This window comes from Lytechinus variegatus, chromosome 8, assembly GCF_018143015.1.
Source record: "Lytechinus variegatus isolate NC3 chromosome 8, Lvar_3.0, whole genome shotgun sequence".
Lineage (NCBI taxonomy): Eukaryota > Metazoa > Echinodermata > Echinoidea > Temnopleuroida > Toxopneustidae > Lytechinus > Lytechinus variegatus.
The window spans coordinates 9,919,564-9,939,046 of record NC_054747.1 but is presented as its reverse complement, the minus strand read 5'-3'; the positions used below and the strand labels follow the sequence as shown (position 1 = coordinate 9,939,046).

The 19,483-nt window shown below is 36.0% G+C and overlaps 1 protein-coding gene and 1 non-coding gene across 2 annotated transcripts in view; one reads left to right on the top strand and one right to left on the bottom strand.

Moving 5' to 3' along the window:
* LOC121419951 overlaps positions 1-19,483 on the bottom strand; it is a 34,147-nt gene that overhangs the window by 6,909 nt on the left and 7,755 nt on the right. The window contains exons 3-9 of the mRNA XM_041614446.1: positions 18,526-18,825; positions 17,446-17,543; positions 6,626-6,748; positions 5,079-5,184; positions 3,490-3,656; positions 1,172-1,273; positions 128-208 (exon numbers count right to left, since the gene is read on the bottom strand). Of these exons, the coding sequence (XP_041470380.1) occupies positions 128-208; positions 1,172-1,273; positions 3,490-3,656; positions 5,079-5,184; positions 6,626-6,748; positions 17,446-17,543; positions 18,526-18,825 (977 nt within the window). The remainder of the gene's footprint in view (positions 1-127; positions 209-1,171; positions 1,274-3,489; positions 3,657-5,078; positions 5,185-6,625; positions 6,749-17,445; positions 17,544-18,525; positions 18,826-19,483) is intronic.
* On the top strand, positions 14,241-14,319 carry TRNAV-CAC. The gene has a single exon. It is a non-coding gene; the product is annotated as a tRNA-Val (tRNA).

Genomic DNA, 19,483 nt, shown 5'->3' with positions numbered 1-19,483 from the left:
ATTCGGAAGAAGGAAGTGACTTTGTGAACCCGTGAATACGTTTTGAAGCCGCCCAGCGCGAGATAACAGCGTTTACAGTATACTGGAAGGGAAAAGGTTCACAATGTGAAAGTCGCATAATACTCACATCGGCAGTTAATGTAGATTTTAATTGTAAAGGCATCTGATGAACCAATCCTGTTTGATCCGTGCCACTGGTCCAGTTACCCTGTACAAAAATTCATTCACAAAGAATAGGGGGGTTATTCACTAACAGATGAGATCAATTAAAACGAACTGTATAGCTGTGAAATGTCGTTAGAGTGATTTTACAATGAAGGTATATTTTTCCAGGGCCCCATCTTACAAAGAGTAACTATGGAAATCCATCAGTGTCATAATTTTTTCTACAAGAAATTTGCAACATGTCCTTTGTAAACAAAGGAGAACACACCAAATTGTCAAGAAATCAATGAACTTATGGATATACATTCATATCTAGAGATTTTTTTTAACAAACATGAATTTCATACGTTGACTTTGCTGGCTTTCCATAGTTGTGATTGATCGGATCAATCGTAACTTTTTGTAAGGGCAGAGATCATTACACAACTGTGCTGATTGTATGAATATAAAGATATTTAATAATTACAGAAAAGCTTAATATGCTACTGCAAGCATGTAAACACAATGCTGTATTGTAATATGAATGGAAGTCATAAGCATCAGAATCAACTACAGAAAACAGAAATTTGATGATCATCTTGGACATTCACCATTGAAATATTCATTTTCATTCTATTCAATCAAATTCATTTCATTTTCATTTAATTCTAATCAATTTTATTCATTTCAATTTAATCCAATCCAACTGAATCCAAATTCCAATCCACTTCAATGCAATCTAATTCAATTTAATCCTATTCAATTAAATACAATCCAATCTAGCAGTCCAATCTAACAGTCCAATACAATCCAAATTAAATCAATTCAATTCAATTACATTTAATTAATTTCTAGAGTGGTCTTACAAAGAGTTCAAACAGATTGGGTGATTTCAAGTTCAGTACTGACCTCTTTGTGTTGGTGTTAGATCAATTTTTACACGGTTACAACACCAGACATAAAATCAAGATGGTACTGAAAGGTCAGTCACAATGTGTTGAGCTATCCATATTGTGATCATACTTACCCTAGCAAAGAAGTATTCCATGGTGCCGTTCCAGACGAGAGGGCCGATAGTAATACTGGTGGGTGTGATCCAACCTTCCACGTCAATACCGCGTAACGTCGTCTGCAGAAATTTTGTCACGAAAAGAATGTGTATATATTCATCGTACTGAATCCATAATAATAACAGTATATTCATCCAGGGTAGCGCACTTCAGTTCCAATAATTGTTCTTCAGCAGGATGGCTATTATCATTACCCAGGCTTTAGCTGGGCTACCTATATAGGTGCTTGAGCATTCAAGGAATTTCTTCCTACCTGGTACCCATTCACCTCACCTGGGTTGAGTGCAGCACTATGTGGGTAAACTTCTTACTTTAGGAAAACATGCCATGACTAGAAATTGAACCCATGTCCCTCTGATCGAAAGACAAGATTCATAACCAAAAGACCACAATGCCCACACAAATCATGAATTCTCCAATTTCTCTGGTCGATCATTAACAGGAAAACACCTGAATTCCTAGCTTGTGGTCTGACATGTATGAATTCTTGATAATCATGAGGCAGCATAGCTCAATCAGTTTAAAGATAAATTCCAGTTTTGGTAACGATCTCAAATGACTTTTGACAGAAACTGATATAATGACCACCCAAGTGTCTGTTTGTATGAATAAAAAATATGTGCCAAAGGATTCTGGAAGAAATTGTGTAATTACTGAGAAATAAGCGCGGATTCGGTCACTTCCGTCGGGTCTTTATTCAAGCAATATTAATACACTGTCCCACAGGTGCCTATCTGTGTTGGTGATTTTCAGTGTGAACATTTTTCAGCGTAGATTTCAAGATTTCACAAAGTACAGCTTATGTAACTGTACCAGATCTAGATCCTCGATTATATTCTGACAATTAAGCCTGGTTTTACAGACTTTCTCATGAAATCAGTGTTTACTGCAACTACTGGCAATTCTCTTTAATAGAGCGCCTGTTTCGGATAATATCATGAATATCAAAGTTAGGGGTTGAGTCCCACTCATGCCGAAACATGTCTAACAAAAAATCTATTGCAATAATAGGCACACATGCATTTTAGGAACTGATCCTGCCCGGTACCCATTCACGTCACCTGGGTTGAGCGCAGCACATTGTGGATAAATTTCTTGCGGAAGGAAAACACTGCTACAGAGTTGCTCTAGGTGTGAATTCAGTTTGGAAAACACTCCATCCATCGGAAAGGATGAAAAAGTTGGTCTCATGTATAGGCAAGCAACAACCCGGCTATACTGGAGCATTGTGGCCCAGTGGATTAGTCTCCGGACTTTGAAACAGAGGGTCGTGGGTTCGAATCCCAGCCATGGCGTAATTTCCTTCAGCAAGAAATTTATCCACATTGTGCTGCACTCGACCCAGGTGAGGTGAATGGGTACCCAGTAGGATTTTTCCTTGAACGCTTTAGCGCCTATTAATATGGCGGCTCAGCTACAGCCGGGGTAATAATATGATACCAAGTATCAAAGCGCAGTTGAGTATATGCACATAGTAACTGCGCTATATAAATGGACATATTATTATTATAATGTCAATTCACTATTCGTAAAAGAGCAGGCTGTTCAACCTGTGCATTGAACCAGCAGGTACCAAGAGGTACCCCTGAGGCATTTACGCCCAGTAGGACCCTGCATTGTATCCACACAGTGCCTGTTTGGTTCGTACTTGGAGGCCCTTGGGCAGTATACCAAGAGAACATATGCATATTAAATCAGAAAAAATATTCTACAAGCTACAGCCCCCTAGTAAAGTACCCAAGATTACTATCAATAAAAACAAACAGCAGTTTGAGGTCAGGCATGTATAAAATATGTATTTTGGTGAGGAAATTAGTACTTTGAAATACCATATAACACATAAAACTGAATTTCTCGAAATTAGTATTTTGCATGAAACCATGCATTAGTATTCTTCTGAGTTTTCAGTATATACATCGCAAACACTACCATAATTTTGTTTAATGGCCTTTATGAACAGGGAACTACATGGGGCTAGACTTGACTGGCATTCATGCTATTTTCTTGTTCCTTTTGCGTGAAACCACGCAGTAGTATTCATCTCAGTTTCCAGTACTAAAAGCGAATTACAAATACTACCATAATATTGATGTAATAGCCTTCATGAACAAGGAATTACAAGGGGCCAGACTTGAGTAGCATTCAAGCTATTTTCTGGTTCCCATTATCCTTGCTTTTCTCTGTATTTGCAACTAATAAGCTTTAAACTTTTTATTATTATTGCATTGCATAATACATTTTTTTCATTCATTTAGTCAATTACTGATTTTCTCACATTTCCCTGGTAAATCCACGATGACTGGTTCGGCAGGAGGAAGGTCGTGGGCGATTTCAGAACGACGCGTTTACCGTCCGGCGAATCAGCATCATGCATGAAAGTATCAACTGGTATCGGTCCAACGGTACATTTATCAGTCCCGTACTCGAACCTATAAGAGAGACCTGTTGAGAAGCGAAACCAGTTTGAGAACTTATTCTTATCAATCAGAAAACTGATCAGGGTTGCCAGCCTGAACAAGAACATTTCAGCATTTTAAAAGCTAGATATTTGTATTTTGATGAGGAAATCAGTATTTTCAAATAAATGTGTTAGGACGAAAAACATATAATACTGAAACTCTAAAAAGAAATCAGGATATTACATGAAACCTTCAGTGTTCTCCTCATTTTAAGAAATACATACAAAAAATCAGTAGTCGTTGGCAGCTCTGGAACGTATTTATAATTTCATGCATAATTTTTTTTTTCGTGAGACACAATAAACTCAAAATGATAACAGGGACCTGAGAAAATCATGGATTTGACTCGAAAATTATATTAAGCGGTAATCAACTCCTTTAGTACATTTGTCTGTGATCTGCTGTGAAAAAAAGTCCTGCTAAAATTGCACCTGTAAATCATTATTAAGTGCTTCAAAAGAGTGTAAAATATAAAAGTGATCCTAATACCGATCCAATTTTACTACATTCACGAGCTTCAAATCCCAGCACTGCAATGAAAATGTGATATTTCGGTGACACGACAGACAGTACATATATGCTCCTGCCATATTTGCTACTGTCTCAATATCTCAGGGGGCCTAGCTTTAGATAAATTTAGGATTGCAATCAATAGTTGTTGGTTCAGAATAATGTAAAGATAGGGATTTATTTAGCAGGGTGCTACATTAGCACTAGACCGATTGCACAGGGCAAGTAAAAGTTAGAGTCGGGCAAGCAAAAATGTCACAGTAGAATGACCAAAATTAGGGTCGATATGATATCGATCTTAATTTTGGTCTTTGCACTGGCAGGTAGATCAGTTTATGTCAAAAGAGAGAAAAGAGTCAATGGTTTATAAAGCCGCAAAAATTTCTTTTGAAGAGCTAAAACTTTTTCCAAGGATTTTTTCGGGCAAGTGTAATAGATTTATAATTTATAGATTTACAAATAATTTTTGTAGTGCCCATCAACCATGACCATTCTTATGGACAGTATAACTAAAATGAAACCCAAAAGTGCTTAAAATTCTATGCTTTGTGGTAGCATTTATTCTTTTCAAAAAGTGGTATTACAACATATTCACGGATAAATCTTTTTTTTTTCATTAAAACATTTAAAACAAGTGGTGTTCGATTGCATTTTTGGACATGATTATGAAATAAGATAATTCAACATGCATTTAAGGCACCGGTGATTGCCTGGCAGGAAAAGAGAGGGAAAAGAAAAGGGGGAGAAAAAAGGAGAAAAAGAAAAAAAGAAATAGAAAAAAGGGTAAAGAAAGAGAGAAGGAAAAAAAGAAGAGGGAAGGGTGTCGAATTGATGTTGTACTTAGGGGCACCTAATTGATGTTCGACCTAGGGGCGCCATATTGATGTTGGTTTACCTGCATTGAAATCATGGACTTCTCGGATCGCCGTGGCATTCTGTGACGAGTTACCAGTAGGTTCATGGACCAAGGCAAACATATTAGCAGGAAAGCTGTAGTACTCCTGTATAAAATGAAAATTTGAAAAATTGAAATTGAAATGAAAACAAAATAAAGATAATTTTTGAAGAGTAAACTAGAGAGGATTTTCCAATAGGTTCACGGACTATGGCAAGCATATTAGTATGAAGCTGTAGTACTCCTGTAAATGAAAAGAAAATTTGAAAAATTGAAATTAAAAAAAAATTAAAATAAAGATAATTTTTGAAGGGTTTACAAGAGAGGACTTTCCAATAGGTTCGCAGACTATGGCAAGCATATTAGTAAGAAAGCTGTAGTACTCCAGAAAATATGATTGCAAACATTTCAAAATGAAAATTGAAAAAGAAAACATGGAAAGAGAGACAATATTCAAAGGATAGTTGATATTTCAATTTTGGAATTCCATGAGGACTTCCAAATCAGTTTGTGGACTATGGCAAGCATAATTAGAAGGAAAGCTGTAGTTCTACCCATAAAATTGAAAATAAAAATTGAAATTGAATAAGTAATCAAGAAAATTGCAACAATTTTTCACAAGATATTTGAAATAACAATGGTAGAATTCAGTTAGGACTCGCCAATAGATTTTTTAATGATAAGGCCCTTATGATATCATTTAAAGGGGAATGAAACCTTTGGAACAAATAGGCTTGTGTAGAAACAGAAATATCAAAGAATAAGAATAAAGAAAGTGTGAGAAAAATCGGACAAATAGTCCAACGACTGCGCGCCGTGTTGCTTACGGTTTTCCCGCTTCCCCATGATTCAAAATTGACGTTTTCTGATCAGCAAAATCGGAATGAAATTTTGGACATGTTCAAAATTTTCAGCCGATCACGCCAACCTGAACAAAATGCCCACGGTTACCCTGTCTTCACAATGTTGTTCATACGCTCCTCCGGATTCCTATCCGGCTCTCGGCCAATCTAATAATCCAAATGGATCGGGGTTTCAAATCTTGATAGTAGAATGGCCCCTTTAGGTTAATAATAATAATAGGCATTTAAATAGCGCCATCTATTTAGAAACATTCTACTCCAAGTTGCGATGTTATCATTATTACCCTGCCTTTTATCTCAAGCTGCCTTTCAGCGCTCATGCATTCAAGGAAGTAGACATGCTCGGCGGATCGCGCAGCCGAGCACATGTATCCCCCGAACCCACCACATCATTTGTCATTGCGATATATATAGAGCTCACACAAAATTTGACAAAAAATACAATTATCATGGCGACAAAGACCCTAGCATCACCTGCGTTGAGTGCATCACAATGTGGATAATTTTCTTGCTGAAGGAAATTACGCCATGGCTGGGATTTGAACCCACGACCCTCTGTTTAAGAGTCAGAAGACTAATCCACTGGACCACAATACTCCACATTAGTTAGTGATTGACTGTACATTGTAGTCAATGCAATCAACCGCAAAAAAAAAGGTTTGCGTCATGGGCCCCTGTACTCACCCTTGAAAAATGTATCCAATTATAACCTGGTGTCATGGCTTCCAAGCTCACTCCAAACACGGAAGGGAAATCCGGGAACTTCTTCGTCCTATCATACCCTTCACAAAGTACACCTAGTGGTGGCTAAAAGAAAATTAAAACAGCATTAAATATGGGTATTATGTCCTATTTATATGTTGTTATATTCATACAAAATTGCACACTCACAATTACTTTTGTTGAGTATTTTAAGAAAATTGAATTTGAATTGGATTGATGAAAATAAATTAGAATCGTATTTAAAGTAGGGTTAAACTGTAGTTGTAGCAAGCAAAACATTTTTATAGAATTTTTTAAAGTTACAATTTCATCACAGATGTACATGTAGATCAACATACTGTATGTGTGTACTGTGTTTACATGTACATAAACATAAACTAAACTTTGTGAATGATGGAATTTACATTAAAAGGCCAATACACCTTGTCAATACAGAAAACCATGTCTTGGAACAATATCTTGTGGGGAAAAGACACCTGTCCATGTGCAATTTTACATTTTCTGCAAAAAAGGAACATTTGTCACTTGGATCCATAATTACGTGATTGGATTCTCATTTTGACATCATTACCACAAATGATGAGTACATGAGTCGCAGAGCTGGTGGAGTGGAGCCTCTGCCCCCCCCCCCCTTTTCCCCAAAAAAAGGTTTGTAAAAATGACCATTTGAGTGTGGCCCCTGAACTGGAATTTCTAACATTCAAATGCTGATCCCCGTATATTTTTGACAATTATAATAATAATAACTAGCATTTAGTACGCTCTCCATAGTTTACTATATCACTGAGTTTACAAACGAGTTTAAAACAAGAGTACATAGATAATAATTACAATAAAAATACATTCAAAAGAAATTAATCGGAAAAAAGGTATGTTTTTAGAAGTTCTTGAATTGATCTGAAGAGTTTGATGATTTAATGAAAGAGGGTATGTTGTTCCATTCTTTTGAAGCAGTAACACTAAATGTGTGATCACCTGATTTTGTACGAGTTTTGGGTATGGCAAGCAAATATGGGTCTTTAGATGAACGGAGATAGAAATACATTGTCCATGAACAAGAGCAAAATCAGCATAAATGTTGAAATTGGAAGGTATTGGACAATAAAAGCACAATAGTTTTTCATCAGTAAACAAGAGTGATGCCTGTGCACCATAAAGGAAGTCAAGTGTCATGGTTTGGTGGTTCAGACTTTTGCCTTTCAAATAGAAGAAAGGGGTTCAAATCCTAGTCATGAATGGCAGCCTCTCCGTCAGTTAAAATTGTTATGCAGTCAACCGTGAATTGTTAAATGGGTAGGTCTACCCAACATTGAATGCTTAGTTTATACCATGGTCACATTTGCTCTACTGCGGCCGTACGGTGAGTCGAAAACAGCCCTTCCAACATTTTTTGTACCAACTACATGTAGGGGGTTTGAATTAAAATGAATAAAACGGCTGTTTTCAACTCGCCGTACGGCCGCCGTAGAGCAAATGTGACCATGGTATTAAGCACCATGTACAAGGCTCAGCTCCAGCCAAGATGTGACGTCATCAATATTCAATTTTTGAAATTCAGAGCTTTTTATACCATATTTCGTAGAGCATGATGAAAACCCCCACTACCAAAATTTGGTAGGAATCGGCCCATGGGGCCCCAACATATGACCTCATGAATACATAATTAGCCCCACTGAAGTTTTTGGGTTTGAACTGCTGTGTAACATATAAATATGGATATGTACATGTAGGGTGTACTAGTATACATAATACATACATGGCTAAGATGGCGATAACTTCAGGTAATTAAATTATGATCATTATTTCTCAAACATCGTTTTAAAATGTCAATCTTGTATTCAAAGATCTCCCTTGTATACATGTAGTAATGCACAAAGATTACAAAATTACAGAAAACGGGCAAGATGCATAAGGAGTCAACAGCCTGTCAGGCTTTGCCACAAGGCCAGGATTATTCAAGATTCTTTCTTCTTGGACATTATAAAGTACCGAGTGGAATAACCTCCCTTTCTCATTTGTTATATAATAGCCCTTCCTAGATACATTTCTAAACAGCTTTAAAGAGAAATTCCAGTAGTTGCAGTTAACACTGATTTCATGAGGATCTAGTCTGTAAAAAAAGGCTTATTTGACAGTATATCATCAAGGATTTAGATCTGGTACAGTTACATTAACTGAACTTTGTGAATCTTGAAATCTACGCTGAAAAATGTTCACACCGAAGATCCCCGACACAGATAAGCGCACGTGGGACAATGTATAATTATTGCTTAGAGCGTCGGGCCCGACGCTCTACCCGAATCCTGTGCTTACTTGCTGATTTCTCAGCAATTACACAATTTCTTCCAGAATCCTTTGGCACATGCGTTTTATTTATAAATACAAACAGACACTTTGGTGATCATTTCAATGGATTCTGTACGAAATTTTGATATCGTTACCAAAACTAGCATTTACCTTTAACAGGTCATTCCACACAAACAAAACTGTCAACATTTTTATATGCAGATTTGATTGAACCATCAATACTGCAAGGAAGCAAAGAGACCAAGCCCAAGTGGGAGGGGTCACCCCCACCTCCATTGGTAGGGAGGTTTTATTTTTTTTGGACTTAGAATTATGCAATCTGGTGCATACCTTGAGAGAAAAAATGATAATAATATTAATCACTGACTTTACATGCATGCACCCAAATCCATACTCTCAAGATCCCCAAATCTAAACATCAATTTTTCAATGGATTTTTTTTTTCTACTGGACAATTCAGTTAAAACCTGAACTGTTGGCAACACTGCAGCTACCGGTACACATAGCACGTTTTTTTAAGTTGGATATGCGTCATCGAGCGACACTTTGCAGACTCGGCTATCATTTCTATGGAACAATGGGGCATTAGCAATTATTCTAGAGAAGAAAATCCAGTGGAAGGGTTTTATCTGTACAGTATAAAAAACAAAGCATTGCCCCAATGAATAAGGTTTTGAGAATATTTTGGAGTAATATGGGTTGCAAAAGGGCAAAATTACCCGTGAGGCAGGATGGTTTCCAATCATCATGACATTAAAGAAAGAATTTAATAATCCGAGATGCATGCATGTATATTGACAACTTGCCAAATTTGATTATATCACTTTGTCATGTATCATCAGCATGCTCATCAGTGAGCGAACACACACAATACTTCTTTAGAAATGCATCCAATGCACAATGCATGTTTGTAGCCTAGCCTTGAGAATAGTCTGCAGGCACAGACCCTGATTGAAACTTTGATCAACAAGTAGGTCTCTTTGCACTGGACTAGCACATATAAAACTGGCGGGAACATTCACTGCTGAATAATACGCACCGCTAAAACAACAATAAATAATATGCTATACATGTACGTAGGTCATCTTCACTCATGCCATTGTAAACTGCGCACTCAGACCGGCTAACTCAAGTGAAGGGTTTGGGCAGCAGACTACATAGAGATAGCCCTAGATAGAGTACGATTGCAAAACAAGGAATCAGCGGTGAATCCCACTACAAAGTAATGAAAGCAGAATTCCTATGTGGTAATGAGTTGGTGCTACCTCAAGAAGAGTGGTAGAGTTACACCTTGCATGAATACAACAAGGGAAGAGAAGGATGTAGTTCACCAATTCCTTGTCCTGATTGACCAAGTTGAGATCTAAGAGCTAAACTGTTTACTTTAAAGGGATGCTCCGGGCTGAAAATATTTATATCTTAATACGTAGACTTGAATTCGCTGAGCAAAATGCCGAAAATTTCACCAAAATCAGATAACAAATAATAAAGTTATTGAAGTTTAAAGTTTAGCAATATTTTGCGAAAACAGTCGTCATGAATATTCATTAGGTGGGCTGATGATGTCACATCCCCTCTTGTTCTTTTGTATTTTATTACATGAAATAAGGTTTATTCAAATTTTTTCCTCCAAGAACTAGAAAAAGTGGATTGACAACTGTTTTAGTGCATTAGGTATTCATTGCTGCAACTTATTTCATTATAAGGGAGACATATTATTCACACAAGTATGAAATAATGAAAAAATATGATTTTTGTAATAACATAAGAAACAGAAAGTGGGGATGTGACATCATCAGCTTTTGTGAAAACGGTCGTCATGAATATTCATTAGGTGAGCTGATGATGTCACATCCCCACTTTCTGTTTAAGTTATTACAAAAATCATATTTTTTCATTATTTTATACTTGTGTGAATAACATGTCTCCCTTATAATGAGATAAGTTGCAGCAATGAATACCTACAATGTAATGCACTAAATCAGTTGTCAATCCAATTTTTCTAGTTCTTGGAGGAAAAAATTTGAATAAACCTTATCATATAATAAAATACAAAAGAACAAGTGGGGATGTGACATCATCAGCCCACCTAATGAATATTCATGATGACTGCTTTTGCAAAATATTGCTTAACTCTAAAATTCAATAGCTTTGTTAAATTTGCTATCCGATTTTGAGGAAATTTTCAGCATTTTTCTCAGTGAATTCTACTATAAGCTATAATTACTATCATCCTGGACCATCACTGTAATGAGACAAATAAAGAAGTGAAATCTAAGGCTACATGGCAGCAAAATGTATAACATGAAAAGGTTGCCGGGGCAGGTGGGGGAGGGGCAACAGTTTTTTCATGTTTTTTTTTCCATTAAAGTTTTTTGCAATATTCTATTCCCACAAATGTTTAGAACATATTCTGAAGATATGAACTTCATAGCATTTGTTTAGAGATAGATCCAATTTAACATGCAACTTTGTACAGAGGGATTATTTTGAGAAAATCTAGATTGAAATTTGTTATTTTGCTGTCTACATGTATGTAAACCATCAGTATTCTTCTCATTTTTCAGTGCTAAATACGGATAATCCATTCTACTTGGCAGCTCTAGCATCACCTATATACAGGCGAGCATAACAGGCTTTCTCCCCCCCCCCCTACATGGCATAATACGTGTAACCTCATTCCTGATTCTAATACATTGTATGCAGCTAAAGCTGTTCAGTGCTGCATGAAGGATTTACAGTAATCCTGCCACCCCCCCCCCCCCCCCTCCATTCATCATGCCTGGGTTGACTGCAGTACAATGTGGATAATTTACTAGGTGGTTTCAAACCGCTTCGATCACAAGAATCCCCGTTAAATTACGAGAACTTTTTAAGGCTAAAAAATACCTGTTAATTATTCCTGCATTCACACCGCCCCGAAACACATCCTTTGGGATAAGTTCCCGAAGTTACGAGCATGCGCAGTGTGGTCTGATAAGCAAGCAAGGCGGGAGATTCAAAATCACTAGCCCAGCAGCCGTAATTTGCTTTCACATCGCCAAAATACCTGCGACCTTGGAAAAATCCCCACGAAAGTTCTCGTAATTTCGCCAAGTACCTACTATTTAGCGGGTATTTTTTTGGGGGAAATTACGCGTAGTTTGCTTTCACATTACCAAAATACCTGGTATTTTCTGATCGGGGTAAATTTCCCGATCAGAGAATACCTGGAACTGGCGAACTTCGAGGCGGTCTGAAACCGCCTACTGTGGAAGACGAGTCAAATCCACTAGACCATGCCAATGGTCCATATTACACGTAGGTAACTTTACTGTTCCAGACACTAAGGATATATAGGCCTATTGTACGCATGATAGAAGAAGGTCTGCTTTTTTGTTGTTGTTAGAATAAGCCCTTTCTTTCTTAACAACATCCTTGTACGGTGGCAAGTTTGATACCCTTCCCATTACAGTATGTTTCGCCATTCCTAAATAAAAGCCAATAACGTTGAAGGAAATCACTACACACTCTAAATTGGCAATGCAATGAAAACAAATTCATCAATTAAAAAGGCAAACTATTGGTAACTCTATTAATTCATCATAGACATATGTTCCATCCATACTTCATTTTTCATGAAAACGAAAAAAAAAATGTTTGATTTTTGCAAATTCGAGGAGCAAAGAAAGGACTCATTTTGAACTTTAAGGCTTCAACTGAGACTCAACCCATTACAGGATGGGTGACAGAAAAAAATGTCACTCTTTATTTATTTACCACTTGTGGGATGGAACACCCAAATAGAAAATGCTGTTTATCGTAGAGAGCTCTACAGCATTAGTAGTCCAGTAGATATTTTTCATACCTGGAAAAGTTGTTAAGTACAAGGTTTTTTTGTTGATTTGCGTTCTAGATGGGTATAGAAGTAAATTCAGCTTGGTTGCCACCTTGGCAACCTTGAGCATTTTTTTTAATTAGCCTAATTAGCATAATCATCTAATTAGCATATTACGATATGTAATATGCTACTTCTCTTAAACCAGAAGGATTAAAAAACATAAATAATGTCATTTTACTAAGAGGTCCTGTGACGGGGAATCGATTTATAGCAATAATTTAAATATTTAAGTTATGCAATTATCGTAATCAGCCTAATTAGCATAATTAGCTAATTAGCATAAGTGTAATATATACGTATTTGTGGATGTCTATCCAAAAAATGCCCAATATGTAGATAATGCATCTTTTTTAGGGTTTTCTATAGCGAGGAATTCATTTATGATATTATTTTTCAATTCTAACAAATGAAATTGCTGTAATTAACATAATTAGCGCAATGCACTAATTATCACATATACATGTAGTATATGTGTAATGCATATAAAAATATATATTTCTTTGTCATTTCATATCGAGAATGTCTGAAAACATGATTAATACAGCTACCCTATGCTTGTTTTCTATGGCGAGCAATTCATTTATGACATTATTTTTCCCTTCTTACCAATGTAATTGTCGTAATTAGCATAATTAGCATAATGCGCTAATTACCATATATGTGCAATATATACATGTACATTCCTGTGTCATTTTATATCGAAAATACCAAATACATAAATAAAACAGCTATCCCATGGTTTTCTATGACGAGGAATTAATTTCTGACATTATTTTTTCCCCTTTTTGCCAATGTAATTTTCGTAATTAGTATAATTAGCATAAATGCGCTAATTAACATATATGTGCAATACATATATTTATTTGTCATTTAATATTAAAAAAATACCCGAATACATGAATAATACAGCTATCCCATGGTTTTCTATGACGAGGAATTCATTTCTGACATTATTTTTTACCCTTTTTACCAATGTAATTGTCGTAATCAGTATAATTAGCATAATGCGCTAATTAACATATATGTGCAATATATATATTCCTTTGTCATTTTATACTGAGTGAGAATTCCCGAAAACATAAATGATACAGCTATCCTAGATTCTTTTGTGACATTATCTTTTTCCTTTAAACAATGTTATTGTTTTAAATAGCTTAATAAGCATAATGCGCTAATTAATATATATTTGCAATAAATAGATATGTGTCAAAGTACTGTCTACATCGGCCTGAAAACATATATAATACAGCTCTTCTAATGTTTTCTATGTTGATGAATTCATTTATGACAGTAATTTTTCATTTTAATCAATGTCAATGCCTTAATTAGAATTACTGGCCCAATGCACTAATTAACATCTATGTGCAATCTATCAAGTATATATTTCTATGACAAGTGTGTTGGCTCAGTTGGTAGAGCGTCCGTCTCACAACCGGGAGGTCGCGGGTTCAAACCCCGGCCGCGTCAGACCAAAATAAGTTTAAAGATGGGAGTTGCTGCTACCCTGTTTGACCTTCAACGATTAAAGGGATAGAGCCTCGTCGATCTGGCCCTGCTCAGCGGCTGTCGGGCCCACGATCAATTGGGCAAAGCAAATTTTCGGAGTATTTCATTTTGTGTCTATTTCGAACAATAAATTAGGGATTTTCATTTTTTTTTTATGTTAGTTTGTATCGAGTGTGCCTGAAAACATGAAAAATACAGCTATCCTATGGTTAGTGGTAATTAAATTACAGGTGCAATACATATATTTCGTTGTCACTGCAGTTATTGTCTCGCCTGCATAGCAGAGGGAAACTAGGCGCCGTTTTTCCGACAGTGGCGGCGAAGGCAGCGTCGTCAACATTGATATCATATAAACCAAGCAATGTCAATGTCATTATAACGTAGAAAGTATATGAAGCTAGTTCATGAAACTGGGACATAAAAGTAATCAAGCATTACTTATATCTTGCCTTAGTTTCAGGTCGCATGACTAAGGTCAATGGTCATTTACGGCCAATGAACTAAGATCTTGTTGGGGGAATACATATCGAAATCCTAACCAAGGATAAGTTTTTGAAATGTCGTCATAACCTATAGTGTATGGACCTAGTTCACGAAACTTTAGGGTAATCAAGTAATACTGAATATTCTGTTTGAGTTTCAGGTCACATGACCTAGGTCAAAGGTCACTTAGCGTCAATGAACTTTGGCCATTTTGGGGGTATTTGTGGAATTGTCATAACTTTAAAAGTTAATGGATCCACATGTAGTTAATGAAACTTGGACATAAATGCAACCATGTAGGCCTATCCCTGTATATCCTGTGCGCATGTCAGGTCAAATGACCAAGATCAAAGGTAATGTAAGGTCAATGAACTTTGGCCATGTTAGGGGTATTTTTAACTTGGCATTATATTATGCTAGAAAGTTTATACATGTAGATCTACATGTAGTTCATGAAACATAAACATAATGGGTAATCAAGGATGAAGGGTTGTTTTGCACCCATGTTAGGTCATTTTATCATGGTCTAAGACCATTTTGGATCAATGGACATCATATGAATTGTTCTTACGTGAATATTTCATGCAATAGCTGTTCTGAAAGTCAAAACTGCTTCTATATAAAGTTGCGTAACGCAGACGAGACTGCCAGAGGGTTTCTACTTTGATTAGCTCATGCCAATTAAGCTAATTACACTATTAACATTGTTTAAAGTGAAATACGATATCATAAATGAATTCCTCATCATAGAAAACTATGAAATAGCTGTATTATTCATGTTTTCGGGCATTTTTTAAATATAAAATGACAAAGGAATATATATATATATATATATATATATATATTGTTTATTATGTTAATTAGCGCAGTATACTGATTGCACTAATTACACAATAACATTTGTATAAACAGGGAAAATAATGTCACAAAAGAATTCTTCATCATAGAAAACCATTGGATAGCTGTAATTGTTTATGTTTTCAGGCTTTCTCAATATAAAATGACAAAGGAATACACACACACACACACATATATATATATATATATTGCACATATACGTTAATTAGCGCATTATGCTAATTACGAAAATTACATTGGTACAAGGTAAAAATAACGTCATAAGTGAATTCCTAGTCATAGGAAATCATCGGATAGCTGTATACTATTTACGTTTTCGGGCATTCTTGATAAAAAACGACAAAGGAATATATATTCATATGTAGAATATTGCTCATAAGTTAATTAGCGGATATGCTAATTACACTAATTAAACAATAACATTTGTTGAACGGGAAAAATAATTTCACAAAAGAATTCCTCATAGAATAATATCATAAAATAGCTGTATTATTTATGTTTTCAGGCTGTTGTAGTACTTTGACAAATAAATCTATATGTATATGTTAATTAGTGCATTAGGTTGATTATGCTAATTATGCTAATTACAGTGACTGCATTGGTTAAAATGGAAAAATAATGTCATAAATGAATTCCTCGCCATAGAAAACCATAGGATAGCTGTATTATTCATTTTTCGGGCATTCTCGATATGAAATGACAAAGAAATATGTATTTTATTTACATTACACACATATATGTTAATTAGTGCATTATGCTAATTATGCTAATTACATTGGTTAAAATGGAAAAATAATGTCATAAATGAATTCCTCGCTATAGAAAACCATAAAACGGTTGTATTATTTACGTATTGGGAATTTTCTGGATAGACATCCACAAATACATATATACAGTGTATTACACTTATGCTAATTAGCTCATTATGCTAATTACGATAATTGCATAACTTAGATATTTAAAATATTATTATGCATGGATTCAACGTCACAGGACCTCTTAGAAAAATGATATTGTTTATGTTTTTAGTCTTTCTGGTTTAAGAGAACTAGTATATTACATATCGTACATATGCTAATTAGATAATTATGCTAATTAGGCTAATTAAAAAAAATTGCTCAAGGTTGCCAAGGTGGCAACCAAGCTGAATTTACTTCAATACCCATCTAGAACACGAATCAACAAAAAAACCTTGTACTTAACAACTTTTCCGGGTCTTGTACATGGCCTATGAGACCGTCTACTGGACTATAGATGGGCATTTCATAAAGCTGTTTGGAATTTACCAGTGACTTTACGAAAGACTGGTTATCTTTTCTTTTGGTAAATAATACGCACGAGATTCCCATTGATTGGCATTGATTTAGTTCCTAAGAAAGGATCAACAATCATTTCTAAAGTCACTTTCTGCAACACCTAACTCAATAATAATAGGCATTTATATAGCGCCATCTACATGTATCTAGAAATATTCTATTCCGAGGCATGCTGTTATTATTATCATTACCCCAGCTTTAGCTCAAGCTGCATTTCGGCACTCATGTATTCAAGGAATTAATCCTGCTGGGTACCCATTCACCCCACCTGGGTTGAGTGCAGCAGAATGTGGATAACTTTCTTGCTGAAAGAAATTACGCCATGGCTGGGATTCAAACCCACAACCCTCTGTTTTCAATGTCAGAAGACTAATCCACTGGGCCACAATCAAAAGTCCTCACGAGTAAATGCAAAAAATTTAGTGTCTCACCTCAAAGGCTCTCTCCAAGGTTATAGGGCCTGGTTCAACTTCTAGATATTCATAATTGTGATAGAAATTGTACATTTCCTTTGTTGTTCTGTTTACAGCTGTCATAAATAAAATATAATAAATATAAAAGATCAGGAACGCAAAGGTTGCATATCATTAATCAATACAACAATAAATGCTTAAAGAGAAATGCCAAGTAGTTGCAGTAAACACTGATTTCATGAGAAAGTCTGTAAAACCAGGCTTAATTGTCAGAATATCATCGAGGATCTAGATCTGGTACAGTTACATAAACTGAACTTTGTGAAATCTTGAAATCTACGCTGAAAAATGTTCACACTGAAGATCACCAACACAGATAGGCACACGTGGTACAGTGTATTATTATTGTTGGAATAAAGACCCGACGGAAGTGACTGAATCCGCGCTTATTTTGCTTATTTCTCAGCAAGTACACAATTTCTTCCAGAATCCTTTGGCAAGTATTTTTCATTCATACAAACAGACACTTGGGTGGTCATATTAGATTCTATAAAAAGTCATTTTGAGATCGTTACCAAAACTGGAATTTATCTTTAAGCCAAAAAAATCTATCAACATACAATTTATGAAATCACATGATATTTCACTGGGAAGTTAAAATATTGTCTCTCAAAACAATAAGGAGACTGTTTTCAGACAATATGAAGTTGCAAACATTGCCATTTCTAAAATACATTTTGTTTTTAGCTGCCAACATTTTTTTAGATATGATGTCCAACAACACAGCGACAAATAACAACTTTATTTAGTCGAAGTCATTTCAATTTTTTGTTTTTAAAAATTGAAAGCCTTTTCGGGTGACTTGAGTTAATGAGTTAACGGGGAGGGGGGGGAGCAAACAGCCTTCCCAAAAGTTTTATACTCAAATTTCAATGTTCATGTTTCACACGAACTCAAGCCAAATATTGAAATGGATGATTGCTTTACAATATTGTTTGCTAGGGCGTACATATACAACATGAATAAACGACTGCCTCTTTCCACCCATGTGTAGGCCTAGTGCTTTAGATATATCTTTGATGTACAGACATCCAATACCTGTTCCATTAATTGTTGCTCTCAGAGGAATGGCATTAGCCCCAGATTGCAGATGGAAGCTGGCATTGGAGAAGTAGAAGTCAAGTCGGAACGTAACGTTGGCCCCGGAGGCATAAACGCAACGCTGCCAGTGGTTAGCCTGAATGCCCCGCACCGTCGTCATGCCCATGTAGGTTTCGTTGTATTCCTCGCCAAACCTGAAGACAGCGTTGGTGCCGTTGATGTGGCCACTCCCATTCTCAACATGGAAGCCGAACAAGCTGAAGCGAGAAAAGCCACTGACCCTGCAGCTGGAAGCACCTGCCAAAGACAGGGAGAGAGATGCAACTTTAATAATAATATAGGATATTTATATTGCGCACAAATCCACCTTGTTAGGTGCTGAAGGCGCTCCTATATTACCCGGCTAAGCTAGACGTTCATAGCGAACACAGCTTTTTAAGGAATTACTTCCTACCGGTACCCATTTACCTCACCTGGGTTGAGTGCAGCACACAGTGGATCAGTTTCTTGCTGAAGGAAATTACGCCATGGCTGGGATTCCGAAGACTAATCCACTGGGCCACAACGCTCCACATAATATGCAGTGCTGAGAAACATTCAATTCAATTTTATTCAACCATGAAAATATACAAATCATACAGTGTACATAATTATGCAATAAATACGTACAAAATATGGCTAGGACCATAAAAAATCAAACTGCTTGTAGAGAATGGCCCCCAAAACATTTCGTATTATTAAAGTGTTGTATAAATGTTGCATATTATTATCATTGTTATCAATACATAAAGCTGATATCTTCAGCTATTTTCAGTACCACAATCTACATCCTACACCTTTCATACTACTGAACAGAACCTTATTATTGAAAATGTTTCACAAAAATTTTAGCCTGACTAAATATCAGTGACACAACATTTGCTACTGCAACAATTGCTCCAGGCTTAACTTCGTC